The sequence below is a fragment of the Numida meleagris genome, chromosome 9, assembly GCF_002078875.1.
Source record: "Numida meleagris isolate 19003 breed g44 Domestic line chromosome 9, NumMel1.0, whole genome shotgun sequence".
Taxonomy (NCBI): domain Eukaryota; kingdom Metazoa; phylum Chordata; class Aves; order Galliformes; family Numididae; genus Numida; species Numida meleagris.
The window spans coordinates 13,862,963-13,878,183 of record NC_034417.1 but is presented as its reverse complement, the minus strand read 5'-3'; the positions used below and the strand labels follow the sequence as shown (position 1 = coordinate 13,878,183).

The 15,221-nt window shown below is 44.6% G+C and overlaps 1 protein-coding gene across 2 annotated transcripts in view; it reads right to left on the bottom strand.

Annotated features, from left to right (window-relative positions):
• SV2B (synaptic vesicle glycoprotein 2B) overlaps window positions 2,927-15,221 on the bottom strand; it is a 47,183-nt gene continuing 34,888 nt past the window's right edge. For both annotated transcript variants that reach the window (XM_021407701.1, XM_021407700.1), the window contains exons 9-13: window positions 14,864-15,028; window positions 12,022-12,155; window positions 11,358-11,558; window positions 8,910-9,069; window positions 2,927-7,968 (exon numbers count right to left, since the gene is read on the bottom strand). In XM_021407701.1, the coding sequence (XP_021263376.1) occupies window positions 7,785-7,968; window positions 8,910-9,069; window positions 11,358-11,558; window positions 12,022-12,155; window positions 14,864-15,028 (844 nt within the window). In that variant the 3' untranslated portion in view covers window positions 2,927-7,784. The remainder of the gene's footprint in view (window positions 7,969-8,909; window positions 9,070-11,357; window positions 11,559-12,021; window positions 12,156-14,863; window positions 15,029-15,221) is intronic.

The window sequence follows — 15,221 nt, the reverse complement described above, 5'->3', positions numbered from 1 at the left end:
CCAGTGCGGCCTACATCCAGGCCAAGCCAGGGCTGTAGCCTCTCTAAGATCCATCTGGTTAAGGTCAAACGAGGGCTGCAAAAAACCTTGCTGTTCAGTGGCCTGTGAGAAGGAACAGGGGTGCTGGGAAGTTCTCAGAGCTCTTCTGTCCTTAGTGTGAATGAAGATAGATGAAAGCACTGCATTTATCGCTCAAATACATGTTTCAGGAGGCCATCTACAATATTCTCTTCCTAGTCTGAAGCAGATCTCAAGGCTCAGAAAGGACTCCCTCTGGAAAAACACAATCAGCTCCTTCTGACGCCCTGCAGCCTGCACAGAGCCTGCTCCAGCTGCCGTCCTGCCAGAGGCCTTTCTGTACTCACTTAACCAGATCACAGGTCTCAGAACATGTTTTGCACAGGCTGTAAGATAGGCAGCTGCAGCAGCTGTTGATGTTATTGGGTTAGTTTTCAGCAGGCTCACTCCTCTGATCAGAATCGTGTCCCACCCATAAAGGAAAGGCAGTGAGGTTTTGTGGCTGTAGGTTGTTTGAGACAGTAAACAAGGAACTGACAAATACGTGTGATGCCCTTTGTGGCAGAGGGAGGCAGAAGCAGGTCACAAAAGTGCTCTGGGAGGAAACTTCATCACACGGAGCTCAGATCTTACCTCAAGGCCGTTCTGCTTGCACTGGAGGTTGGAGGAGGAGGCACTAGTGGGGCAATGCTGCTAACACCTCACAACGGTTAGCGGGGCTGGAGGCCTCACGCTGACCTGTTCCTAGTTCTCTGGGTAAGGCACTGGTCAGCCCAGAGCTTTTCTCATCTAACCAGAGCTTTTCTCATCTAACTTTTTTTCTCATCTAACTCATCTAACATTTTGACAAGGGATTTGCCTCTCCAGTGGAAAACTCTTAGGAGTTGCAGACCAAGAAAGCAAAAGTGGCAAGGTGCTGGAACAGCCTGCCCAGAGAGGTTCTGGATGCCCTGTCCTTGGAGGCGTTTAAGGCCAGGTTGGATGGGGCCCTTAGAAACCTGGTCTAGTATTTGATCTAGTGGTTGGCAACCTTGCCTGTGGCAGAGGGGTTGGAACTTGATGATCCTTGGGGTCCTTTCTTACCCAAGCCATTCTATGAAAGCTTGAAAACCAGTGCACTGGACTGTTGAAGCAGAAACTCTTATTTTTCTCCCCCATAATTACATTTGCTTTGCTTCAGATTTGCACAGCTCCCACTTTAAAAGCTTTGGTACCAGGCAGAGCTCTGTCTTTTCAAGACTTTCTAACCATCGGTCCCTTTAGCCCTGTTTGCCTTAGCTCCCTGCGGATCAGAGCCCTGTGCTCAGCCCGGGATGGCAGGAGCAGCAGCACGGCCAACTGCAGGGTATGCGCTGTGCAACTGCTGCCATCTTCTGGTCTTATCCATACTCATTTCAGGCCAGGAAAAGAATCAACCTGGTCACTCACAATAACTGAGTTTTACATATAAATGTGTATACATTCACATACATAGGTATATGCACACAAATGTTTGTCCGTGTGAAACAACTGATGAAAAATAAATTCATTTCTCACTTGTGATTTTTCCAGATGGTGCCATTGAGGATTAGTTGTACTCAAAGGATAAATAATTTTATACCACAGGCGTTTCCATTATCATGTGTCACGAATACAGCAAGATCCTCAGTTCTCACTGAAAACAGTAAAAAAAAATATGCTGCAACCTCTTTGGTTAGGTATTTTATGTGTTATATCATCTTACAAGGGACTGGTCTTAGAAACACAGATTCACTTGACATCAGCCTCAAAGCTGTAGTGCCGTTTATACATCAGCAGGGTGTTCAACCTTCAGCAGTTTCAGACACAAACTGCAAAAACAGAGCTTCATCTCCCAGCACCGACTGCCTGGCCAAGTTATTGACTTTTGAATGAAGTCAAATTGCCGAATGGGATCTCAACTTGAAAAGTCCCCCCAAAAGTGGAATTCTGAGGTGAATTGATGGGCCACTTTACCATAATCCATCTCAAATCATATTCCCACTATCACAATTCACAATTCAAAAGCATCACTCAGACCTATTGCTGGACTTAGTGGCTGCTGGAAATGCTGTCATTTATAGCTTTCTTCCTCCCCAATGTAACCTTCTCTGACAGCTTAGCTGACCCTGCACATCCAGGGAATCTGGGTCATTTCTTGGTAGCTATGGGAATCTATTCCTGAAATCCCACATAATGAGAAAAATGAAATTGTCAAGATAAAATCATTAGTATGGAAAAATAGGAACAAAGATTTGCCAGTCTACCCCACTCTATCTCAGGTAGCTGTTTCATATAATCCTTTTCTTATAGGAGAGGGCACTAGTAAGGACAACTCAAAAGCACCTTTAAGGGTAAATCTCTGACCTTTATTTAAAAGCCCGCTTCTAACAAAATGGTTTTTGATGATGCTTGCTAAAACACATCCTCCAATGGAAAGGCAGAATACACACAAGGGGCTTATGAGCTGTAGACACTATAGCTCTGTACTCTGCAGCCAGAGATGATTGGTATTGCAAAATTCACAGCTGGCAGCTCCCATTTGAGAGCAGCCCTCACCAGGTGCCTGAGCCTGCTGCTGCCTTTAGTCTACCTGGTAGGACCCCAGCCTGCATGGGTCCTCTGGGGCCTGGTTGAACCTAATCTGAGGAAAATCGCCTGACATGGTCTTCTGATGACTGGAGTACCTTCATGGTTTGTTTATTATGTTCCTCACCAAACGCGTTAAGAAATACACAGTGTGATAAAGCAGTAGTAGAAGGGAGTCTTAACTGAGGTGGGATGGTGTGTTAGGACATACACATTGCATACATCAGAGGCAGTCCCTACAATTTCAGAGAACAAGGTCAGCCACAACAGCTCCTGTGAAAAGACTCAAGGTTCACATTAAACGCAAACACTATGGGAGTCATTCTTTTTCTTCCAGCTTTTTAATGTGACAAGGGGAACAAAAACAAAGTCCATTGGAACAGCTGCAATTTCCAGTGACAACCAGACACAGATCAAATTTAGAAAAAAAAAAAAAGAAAAAAGAAAAAAAAGAAAAAAGAAAAAAGAGGGAGGGAGAGTTAAATAAAGAAAAGGAGAAAAGGAATTGGAACTGGCTATTTCACACACAGCAGACAGAACATCTAAATGAAATATTTCATAACACGCACAACACGGGGTGTAATTTGCAGTGGAACTTGCAGTGTGTGAACGTTTGTACAGCACTAGCATTACAGACAGCAAAGAAGTTTCATTCATTTTTCTTTCTTCACAGTTCTCAGGCTTGATTCTTCCCAAAAGCAGCATTTGCTAATACAAGGGGGAGAAACCAAAAGAAGAAACTTTGTGGAAATATGATGTATTGGGCTCAGATCTACATAGACATAAAAACATATTCTTGTGATTTATGTGTCCTTTGGAAAGTCAAAGGACGTAAGCAGGAGACATAAATGGACCTAAGACTTCCTTACCAATATCTGAGTATACTCTGTTGCTGGAAGTCTCAAAGCAGGACCCAGAAGAGACTTTCAGGTCTGCAGAAAGCTCAGCTCCATGCAGCTTAGCTCTGTGCCCATGTATGAACCCGATCTAGGAACTGGACTGCTCCCAGACTCAGGGGATATCACTTATTGCACGTCTCCAGTGTCACCTAAGGACATCAGCTGCCTGACCTCTCTCCAGAATGCAAAACAATTGGCTCTGGGCTTGGGTTTTCCAAGAGGGACCATTTTCTTTGTCCAAAAGATCCACACACAGCTGTTTATTAATCATACAGCATTTCAAGGGGATTGAGGATCGCATGGGCAAGCAGGAGGTTGCCCACCCAGTCCCAAGCACAGCCACCACTGGCAAGATGTGGCACCATGAAAGGTGAGAGCAGAAGCAGTGCTGCACAGCCAAAGTAAAGGAGTAGGAGTACAACAATCAGTTTAATCAACAGGGAATACAAGGAGGCAGAACTCTTACTGTAATACCACTGGTCTTCTACAACGGTAACAACAGTGCTTTGCGTTCCTCTAAACATCTGTTTCTGCGTGCTCGGGAACCCAGTAATGAACTGCTCCTGTGGAACCCGATACTCTGTCTGCACATGAAGACACAGTAGACCAGGTCATGTCCCTGCACCTTTTCCATGCCACCGTCCCTGGCTGAGCGGCTGGACTGGTGTGCCACGTACACATGAAGTCCAGCTGTCCTCTAGAAGAGGTCTTTGGGATTTAAGGCAAGTCCCCTGTCTTGGTCCTTGGTGCCCTTGTTGCTGAAAAGTTCATTAATCCAAGGAAATAGAGCTCAGCACTGGGCTTGTGATCAGCCAGAATTTTCCTCTTCTCTGTGGATAGTCCAGAGTCTCAAAACTCCATGACAAGGAGACTGTTCACTGTGGCAAGTGTAGGCAAAGAGAACCGCTGGAGGGCATGCTGGCCCTTGCGCTGCAGTATAATGCTGAATTACAGTAGAAATGAAGCCAAGCCATCAGAGGAGGTGACTGATCGAAACTTTCCATGCGTGGTGCTTGGTGCCCTGTGGCTTGAGCTCAGCCTGGTCAGCAGCACGCAGCTTGAAATTCAGACCCAAATCAAAACACGGACAATGCTGAGGGGGCTGCACCCAACAACCGCTTTGCTCCTGAGAGTAACAGTGCGAAGCCTACGCTCATTTGGATCATGACAAGGACAATGAAGAAACGTTGGGAGTGTTCACTGTGTCTTGTCCACACTGAAGTTGGCTGGGAGGTGTCAGAACAGGTCGACCTCACCTCCTAGATATGGTGTCTAAGAGGGGTGTAACACATGTTCACTATTTCTTACAGCTGAGAGTGATGGGAACCCTGGGTGATTAATTCACGTTCAGACAGCTAAGTTGCAGGTGTCTAACGCCAGCTTACGGAGTTTCCTCCTAGATTGTCCTTTCTTCTTTCTTTGTTCACTGCTGCCCTTTCCCAGGCCCTGCTGTTCTAGCTGCCATGTATGTTTGCCTTTTGTTTTTGGTCATGAATTCCCCAGTCAAGTGTCAGGGATGGGAGCATCAAGACCCATAGCAACATCCCCTAGCTCTGAAGTGACTGGCCATGAGTTTTAGAGGCACAGTCACATGGGTAGCCAGGGTGACACTGACTGCAACAACCTATTACTCTTTACCTTGTCTCAGATAATCTCTCAGATATGATGTTTACCAGGCAGACCATGTGTAAGAGTCATTCTGTAAAGAAGAAAGGTTTCTAAGATTGGGTGACTTTTCCTACTGTTACCTGACCATCTTTATCTCCTTAAGAACTCAATTTCTTCCTTCTCAGGAAACCAACAAGGAAATAAGCCATGCCATTAGAGTCACCAAGCAAAGTGAGTGGAGAACACAAATAGTCAGGTTTGCTGTCGGAGCCCTGGATATATATATATCTAACAGAGCTTCATAAAATAAATACAAAAGTTCTGGCTCCACAGAGCAGCACAACAGAATAACTCCGACCATTAAATAAAATTCCCCTTCCCCCAGACTCAATGTGGTCATCGGCATGCAGAGCCAAACAGAAAGGATGGACCATAAAGACCGTGGCGATCTTTTGTGTTGAAATACATATTTGGCTGCTTCACACTGAGCAAAAGTACCAGGCATTCTTAGAGGAAAAACACGTTCTGGGTTGTGGTTCTCAACAGCATCTGTGATCTGCTGCCAAAGGACATAATTACATTCCCTCCTACCTTACAGAAGGAACCTTGCTGTTTTCAAGACAATCAAAAAAGGCCCTAAGCTACCCATAACATGAAGAAATGAGGCATAATAAGCCTGGCTATTGCAGTGGTTTGTGATTTTATCAATTTCATAAACCTCAGAATAAATCTATACAAATCCCAAATAGCCCATTGGGACCTATCTGCTCTTTAAGCGCTTATCCCCAGTTGACACAAGGATGGAAGCGGTGCTCTTTAGATGGTTTTGCCTCATTGGCAAGGATTTGCTTCTTGTGATCTCACCACATTTTCTGCCCTTCACCTGTCCTGTGCAGCAGTGCCCACGCTCTGTCACAGCTGCGTGGGGGTTGACCTGGTGTGTGAGTGACTGCCTCTGTGCAGCTGAAGGCAGAGGTGTTAGACTTCAGTCTTGCTGGATTTCAGCATAGCATTGCTTGTTTTTCTTAAAAATAAAAGGGGGAAAAAAAGAGGGATCCAAAGAAAGGTAAAAGGAAAGTCACAAGCAAAAGTACAAAAGAACTTTTTGTGCCAGAAAACATCCTGGTGAGATAAATACCCTGCATTATGTGACCTTTTCTGATCAATTCTGGTCTATCATTGAGCTCGCTGAAAGGATCTAATTAGAACTATCTAGGTATTTATAAGCATTAACGTGTTATTTAACAGTATGTGTTTAAGTCTTGCTCCCCATGAAAATATATCCAAAAATACATGGCTCACTTTACTTCCAGGTGCAACAGAACTTCAGTCATACAATAAAAGGGGCATATGAAATTCAGAAATGGTCTTTACAGGATATCAAACAGAACTGTCTCACCTGATGGGGAATATAATTTTCTGTACAGTGCAAGCTTGCTGTGTGCATTGCCCGTGTAACAAGTTAAATGGCTATAAGTAACTGTGCTTACAGTATTTCAACGAGACCCAAATATATAAGAAAATGAAGCATCATATTCTTTAACTATTATGGCTAAAATGCTGGTAAATTCTCAATTACCATACTCTAGACATTAGAGAAAAAGTATCCTATTTACACTGGATAATATGTACACATTTGGTTTGTGGAATGCTCCAACATCTTATCAATTTCTCCCCTGTGAAAATCTGTAGGAAAAAAGAATCTTTATCATCGTAGAAATATATAGTCCCAGTCATCAATACATTTAAATATTTGGTGTCTGGATATGAAGAATGATGCGTCACCAAGTAGGTTGTAACTCCAGATAATCTTGAATTAGTGGGATTAGATCTTAGTGCCTCTCTTAGAATATTTTAATAGTGCAGAAATTTAAAATCATAAATTTCAGTAGCTGATCACTTCAATGTGTGCACGTACGTTTGCAAGTATGTGAAAATACATATATATATAACAATGTATATACTTCTCTCCCAGACCAAGAAGGCGCCTAGTAATCTCTATGCTCAAGTGAAGATAGTGAAGGGCTTTGAAAGCCTGATTCTTCCAAGAGAGCTGAGCACCCACCCTCAAATCTTTCAGGACTCTCTCACTCTTCAAGGTGATGACCCTAAGTCAAGACAGATAAGGTCACTAGTCACATCTGCAGCTCTGGTCCCTGCTGCTGGATGTGATCTAGAGCAGGTTTGTTACCTGCCTCCCATTCAGTTGCCTATCAGAGTTGAGCACAGTGGATTTGAGTTGCCAGGGAGTGCTTGGCAAGGCAGGCAGGATCTCACAGCTCGGCAAAGGCAGGCGGGATCAAGGTTTGCTCTCATGTCGGACACGCTCACATCCGTGCAGGCACACGCATGCAGAAAGCCACTGTTCCTGTCCTGTGTTGCTACACTGGGATGGAGTGGGAAAGGACAGGATCCCAGTGTAGGCAAGGTTAAACCCAAACAGCAAAGCTCTGCAGGGCATGTGTAGTAGCTGCATGCACCAGTCGTGGCTGCAAAAGGGTCAGATACTAAAGGGCTTCATTTTTATCCCTTTGGGCTCTTCTTTCCCCCTCTGCCCCCTCTCTTTGAGGTATTGACAAAACAGTATAGAAAAGGACATTTTGATTTTTTCCAAACATGGCTCTTTTTAGTTCTTCTTCCATGTCTACCCCTGACCCCCCTGGCCTCAGTTGCTCACATCAGGACCTGGTCTCGAGTCTCTGGCAGGCGCAAAGCGAGCAGGCCACCTCCAACCAGAGCAGAGGAAGCTAGAAGGATGGGAACCACCTTGGTTATCCCTACAAAGGAGGCAAAGATTGAGTTCCCCAGGATGGCACCAAACTTGCAAAGCCCATTGAGGATGCCAAAGGCTGTTGCCCTGTGGGAAAGACAAACAGAAAGCAATGGTTAGGAAGGATGTTCTTGGCATAACTACAGAAAGTCTGGATGGATTATTTTGTGAGTTATAGAATGGCTTGGCTTGGAATGAATCTCAAAGATCATCTAGTTCCAGCCCCCAGTGCTTTTATGTTGCCTAGGCTACTCTCCTGGCAAATAAAAAAGAATAAATAGTAAGTAGATATAACTGTTTCACATGTCTGTGTGATTGAAGAAAATGTATGTGGAGACTCATTTCTCCTCTTATCTCAACTTCTTCCAAGCTCTCAAGTTGCCCCCTACGGGAGCCTTTGCCCTTCTCAAGAAAAGCAGTACACAACCAGTCTAGAACTTGTCACAGTCCCTCTGGGCTGTCACCAGAGAAACAACCAGGGCTCTCCTCCAAACCCTGCTTCACCCAGCAGCTGAAAGCATTCTGCTTTCAAAGTACAGTTCTCCTTCACTTCTGCTCTTTCCAACAGCTTGAAAAAGGCAAGAAGAGTCTTATAACGTTTCTGGCAGGAAAGCATCTTCTGCAGCACATCCTCCCAAAGTTTTCTGCTCTGCCTTGTCTTCCAAATCATTCTGTGCACACGGCTGTCTCCTCGTTGTGGAGGAGGAGACTGTCACGGCAATGAGCTGAGATGGGCGGATACAGCCTGAAGGCCAGACCTCCACGCACATACATAGAAACGACAGATTCTCTGTATTGCATTTGCCCGTAATCTCCATACACCCACACAACTCCTGCAGACAAGCCACCATGCATGCAGTATTATGATTGCAAATGTCTGTGCCAGTCCAGTCTAGCCACAGGACCGAGCCCTTAAGGTCTGGTTAAAATAATAATAAAAAAAAATACAGCTCCCCTTATCTTTCCATCAGAAACCAAGAGGCCAAAGCCGTAGGGTCAAGAGTGAACAGGAGAAAAGCTCTGAGCACCTTTTATCCGTGGGGTACAGCTCTACGGTGATCACGTCCAGGGCGTTCCAGGCGGCGATGCTGGCCCCGCAGAAGAGGCACTGCCAGCCGATCATCGCCGACTCGCTGTTGCCAAAAAAGAGAAAGAAGCAGCACACTGCGGAGATCAGCATTGAGCCACCTACGGGGGAACCAAGGGAAAGATGTTGGCACAGGTTTCTCCATGCTGTTGATAAAGATGGCTTTCAAGTGACAGCGCTTCACCCCAAAATGAATGAAATCTGTACGAATCCAGAAGTACCTCGATGCTGCCTATCTGTCCCTGTCTGATGCTGGAAGCCTGCCTGAAAATGTTCTCAATAACCATCTGATCTTGCTGATATTCCCATTCTATGGAGGCTCTGAAGACAGGCTTTTCCAGGCAGGTTTCCAGCATCTCAGACTTCCAGATGGACCCAGAAAGAGCAGGGGGAAGTAAACAAGTCAGCAAGGAGAAAGAATCATTGTGAAGGTTTTTCAACTTAAGTTTTGAGTGAAGAGCTGGAGCAATTCACATCAAATTGAAATCACTTGACACATTTCTGGACTCAATTAGGATAATTTACAGTCGATTGTAAGAAGCACTTGAGGTCTCTTTTAATTATAAGAACATCATTAGATTTCATGGCGCATTTGCGCAGGAGCCATAATTTTATGAACACCACTGAGGGAGAAAGTGAGAGATTCATGCTCAGTTAGCCACAGTTCAGATTCAAGAATATTAATAGCTACATCACTGCTTTCTTCCCCAGTTGGGAATTTTCACCTGAAAGAAGCAATTTTTGCAACATCAAAAATATCTTTCACTTAACAGTTCTGTTGCTGCTGAAATATCTCCGTTTACTGCCAGGAAACTAAATAAATTTTTATTTGTTTGGGTTTTTAAAGTTCATTTGAGACCAACCAAAATAATTTGGATGCTGAACTGGAACTAAAATGTTTCATTTTGGATATTATGTTGTATTTTGCCAATGCAGTGCCCTGCCTATGGAAAGCTTCCATGCAGGACCCCATGCCCACTTCGGTGGTACCTGCCCAAACTGCATTCCTCACTGCACAGTGTGGATATTTCCTCTGCTGAAAAGGTACAGGGCAGCATTAGGGTTACCGTGTGTGTACCAGATCTGACATTTTGCATAGGAAAGAGTTTAGTGGAACACGATAAAACTGAATTGAAGTCCCAGTGAGGCACATAACGCAGAAGAGAAATTCAGTTTTCATGTTAAGCTGACCAGAAATAATATGTTCAACAGAGTGCTACGGGTGGGATGCCAGAAGGCTGTTTCAATTGAAAATTCCATAGTGAAGCGTTTCAGCATGTCGTTCCCAATTTTTGTCCTGTACTTTTCATTCTGCAGAAGAAGTAAGCATTTAGGTTTCCCGCTGTCATCTCAATTCCAGATGAAAATACTGAAATGCTGACATGTTTGCAGGGTGGGCAATTTGATTCTCATTCGGTTTAATTTATTTACTGCAAACCCTCCGGTTTGTTTGGCTCTTTTCCAAATTCACTACGTGAAGGCTCATTTTGCCCTCCCAATGTAAATTCCTGACACACTGATGAGGTCATCTTCCATACCTTTAGCCATCTGACCATGAGGCTAAACTAACTAAAATCCCCTCTGTAATCAGAAAAGAGACAGGTGAACACAGAAGAGTGATTCACCCTTTACCCCTAAGTCACATCCCTGATTTTACTAAGCTCACTTGTCTGTCCCTTGAGGCATGATTCCATAGTACCTGGGAGAGCAAGATCTGAGCCTTGGAGCAAGCAACACCAGAAATTTCCAAAGAAATCATAAAGCCGATAAGGTGACAACTTAGTCCCTTATGGCTAAAGAGTGACATTTACTTGGCTGTGACATGGTCAGTTAATCTACCATATGTTTCCTGAAGCTGTCTGTAAAATCATTTGAAAATCAGAAACCCAAAAGAGGGAACTCCTGGGCTGTCAAGCAGCTACAGCGAATAATTTTTGTGAATATTCATTGCTACAAGCAAACTGTCTTATTTATTTATACATAATGCTGTGGACATGAGCATCAGCTCAGCATCACCAGATGGTCCTGCTTCAGCTCAGACCCTGTGGTGCTGAGCAATGGATAAACACACAGGCTTTGACATAAGAGTCAAAAAGGCAGATGTCGCCGATACATAGAAAAGCAAGGTGGGAAAGTGAGGAGCAGGTAACTTGCCCAGTGCCACAGAGTAGATCACTTGCAGAACTAGAAATAGAACTGAGTTGTTGCGAGTTGCTGTCTGGTGCCTCACCCTCCAGTCTTTTTACTCTTCTGCTCCATTTGACGTGGGAATGATTCATCTCCACCTGAGCCAGCTCAGCTCGCCTCCCTGTGCAGAAGCGCAAAGCCCTGGATCTTTGCAGAGCTGTGCTCCCTCCTGACCCACTCCACAGCCATGTTCTCCACTCACCGATCATCTTTATCCTCCCTATTTTGTCCATAAGCAGCGCAGAGATGATGTTGCCCGGCAGCACAGACAGGCTGCCCAGGAAGCTGACCAAGTAGATCAGGAAGTCATTGTCCTCCTCAAAGTCCAGGTGGCAGCCTTCCTTCTCCTTCATGAACGTCGTGTTTATGAGCCTGCAGTTGATGAATTTGTGTTCGTAGAGATCTGCAAGAGAAATGACCAGGGAGTTTATCTTTTAGTGGCAAACTCTTTCCAGATTCCTCAGTGGAAATACAGAGTTAAGCAAGAGAAGGAACCCAATGTGCCAACGGGAGCATCCTCAGCCTCTGGGGCATTGTTAGTGATGGCGCGTCTTAGTGACAGGCTTATGCCCACATGGAAAGCTAACTCAGTTTGTGAGAAAATAAATAAGTCCAGTTAAACTATAAGGGAAAGCCCTCTTTTTCCTCTTCTTCTTTTTTCTCTTTCTTATTTTTTTTTTCCCTAGGAAAGAGCCAACCATAAAGATAACAGCATCCAGTCCCTTAGTCTGTCTTCACCCTCTTTTTCCATCATCACCCTCATTACACAGTGCACACACAGGCACACAGATCCCTATCATCTTTCTCCTAGAATCTGATGAAATAGTTCCTAATTAGAGATTAGATCATATCAGGAATCCCATTACCAGTGTTATAAAAGACTGTAGAGATGATGGTGCAGTTTTCAAAGAAGGTTTCGCTGGAGGTCACGTCCTCAAAGTAGCATTCTTCAAACAGCGAGTCCTCAAATCTCACTTCCTTGAATTTCATGCCAATAAATCTGTGGGGCAGAAGGTAGAACTTCATTCAGTGCTTGGAGATGGTTCCTACATTGGACAGCACGTCATCCTAGTTTAATAGACAGAGCACTAATGACAATTTTTAGGGTCACTTACAGGAAAGGTCTTTCTTGAATGCACAGCTGTCCTTCCAACAAAATGCTTCTGTATTTTGCATTTTATTAGGAAAGAGGGCTTTGAGGACTTCTTTAAAGAGATGGATCTTTTAGAATTTCTGCTTGCTTTTCTATCTCTCAAAGTAGCCACAAATAAGAAAATATGTTTCTAAGGCTGAGTGGACATAAATCCTCTCACTTTCAGCACTAGTCTACCTGAAGAAGACATAATTTCACCCTGCATGTGGCATTTTCTTCATGAGCTGACCTTGCTGCCTTCCTTATTCTGCCCCTTCCTCAGGCAGAAATAAAACCAGACATTATCAGGAGTCCATTTAGCCATTTGGTGAAAGGTTTCTGACAGTTGTTTAAACTCACAGTGATTTTTAAAGGCAAAGTGCAGTAAGATTTCTAGAGGGAGGTGTACGGCCTGTAGCCATCTCTGTTCAAGGACCGCTGCGTATCATGTAAAGAAAACAGATTACACCAGAAATAATCAACAGTGTCAGGTGATTGATTTCTCCTTCGCTGGGAAGCCTGGCACATCTGACCTGCCTGCCTGAAGGATGACACAATATTGATTTACCTGTGAGCTTTTGCAGGGACACGGGGAAGATGTATCAGTTAATGCACAGGCATGTTAGGAAGATGTAAAGAGCTACTAAGTGCAAGCATTATTGCTCTAGCTATGGAGGCCGCAGCTGTCACCAAATAAAAAGGCTTCTAACATATACCCCGAAGCTTAATTGAATTGAGCACTTACAAGACAGTCTAGCGTGATGGCTATTTACACCATTAAGAGAACACTGCTGGGCTTATTAACTGAGGCTACTAACAGATATTATTAATGCTCTGAATGTAACAAGAAGACTACTCAAGTCTTTTGCACTATAGAGAAGGTCTCATAGGTTACAGCAACACTTCAGCTGTTCTGCATTTGCTCAGTAATAGCCTGTGATGTATTTACTCACAAAGGCCCTTAGAAGTCTTTTGCCTGCAGATTGCTTTCTTAACATCTGTCTTTAAAAGAGTCATGCAGCAATGCCCTGTTGTTCAATGGAGTTTTAGCTCACAGGCAAGGGCCAGAGGGAAAACTGAGCTATAAATCATAACAAGATATGCTATGGACATTGCTGGAATGCAGTTTGATCAGGTTTTGAGTTACTAAATTGGAGAGGACAAAGGCAGGAGTACAGTGATACACATCACAGTTTTACATGTTCATCCTGGAAGGTGCTGAGCATCCTCAATTCCAAACAAAGTTAGGGAAAACTGAGGATCTCTGGGATAAGACAAAAGTCCCCAAATCCTAAATTTGGCCTCCAGTCACATCTCACCAGACTTTGGCTGCTCTGTAGGCAGGGGCATAGGAATTAAGGGGCTCAGTTTGCACCATCAAGCACAGATCCTCATTGCAAGGAAGGTCACTGGGGGGGGCGTAGGGGGGCAGGATGGGATCCTTGCACCAAAGTCCATCATCTATACACCAAGGAAATTGAGACAAACAGCTCCTGAGGGGAAAGAAGCCACCTGGATGGGCAACGAGGTGTGGCTTTAGTTATGAAGAGTAGAATAATAAGTGTTTTGTGTAAGACTGTGGCCACCCATGTAGTGCAAAGCTGCTGGAGTAGCACCCTTTCTAGGCTCTCTGCAGCAATGGGCTCACCACAGTCTACATAGGGGTATTTCCCACTTATTACATAGGGATTTAGAAAAATAAAAATGACCTGCTACACATCATTAGGATTTACATTGCTGTGGAGCTTAGAGTGAGCGGGGTCAGGCTGGATGCAGGGAAGACAAAAGGGAGGAAATCCCGTCCCTGGAGGCATTCAAGGCCAGACTGGACATGGCTCTGGGCAGCCTGGTCTAGTGGTTGGCGACCCTGCACTTGGCAGGGGGGTTGAGACTCGATGATCTTTGAGGTCCTTTTCAACCCAAGCCATTCTATGATTCTATGATTCTATGAAAACAATGATGCTCTCCCAGAGCACCTTCTCTGGCTTCAGAGCACTAAAAGAGAAGGTGGCACATGCCATGGTGAGATGCTGCCCTGTGCAGGAGAAGCACACCAGTACAACCTGCCATGTCATAACACACACTGATGGGCTGTGGGGTGGAGATCAGGGAGAAGTGGTTCCAAGGACTTCAACAAAACTTGTTATCTGCAAAACGGAGCAAAACATCAGTTTCTGTGCATCAGTTGGCTCTGTTGCCCAAAACCAGTAGATGTCAGTGTGTGCTAAGGAAAGAGAAGTCACCAGTGCATCGCAGCAGCCCAGCACAGCTGAATGCCCCCACATCCCCGGCGCACCCCCTCTGTTTGGAGATGTGAGGGGCTGAAGTGGTGTGAGGAAAATGGGACCAAAGGATATTTGATCTGTGGAAAACTGCCTGCGGGATCTGAGAGAGATGGATTTTATATCCAAAAGAACAACCGAGACATTCAAGTGTGTGGGAAATGAAAAACTGAGCTTTCTAGAAACAAGGCTTATTTCTCCAAATGCTATGTGTATTTTGGGGGATCTCATTCCCAGTTCCTCTCGTGCTCTTTTCCCCATCAGCCTCAATCGAGCTGATTTCTGTTTACTTACTTATCATTTCTATATTCCCCGTTTCTATGGATCTGGTTCTCCAGGGTGAAATTAAAGGTGAAGTGTGACACTTCTTCCTCGTCGAAGACCTTCACTCGGGACTCATAGGCCTCTTCTTGGAGATACCGGATCATGTCAGGGAACCAGACAATAAGGCCATAGTAACTACAGCAGAGCGGGAGAAATGTATTAGGGACCCTGGCACTGAAAATGCCGTAGTGCTTTTCCAAAAATCCACTTCATAATTTGTAAACCTGCTAAATTCCCAGTGCAAATGCATTCCCGAAGCAAATTCTTGCTTAGCTCTGACAGGACCAAGAAAAACTCTGCCTCCTGTAACATACTGCTCTCAGATGCA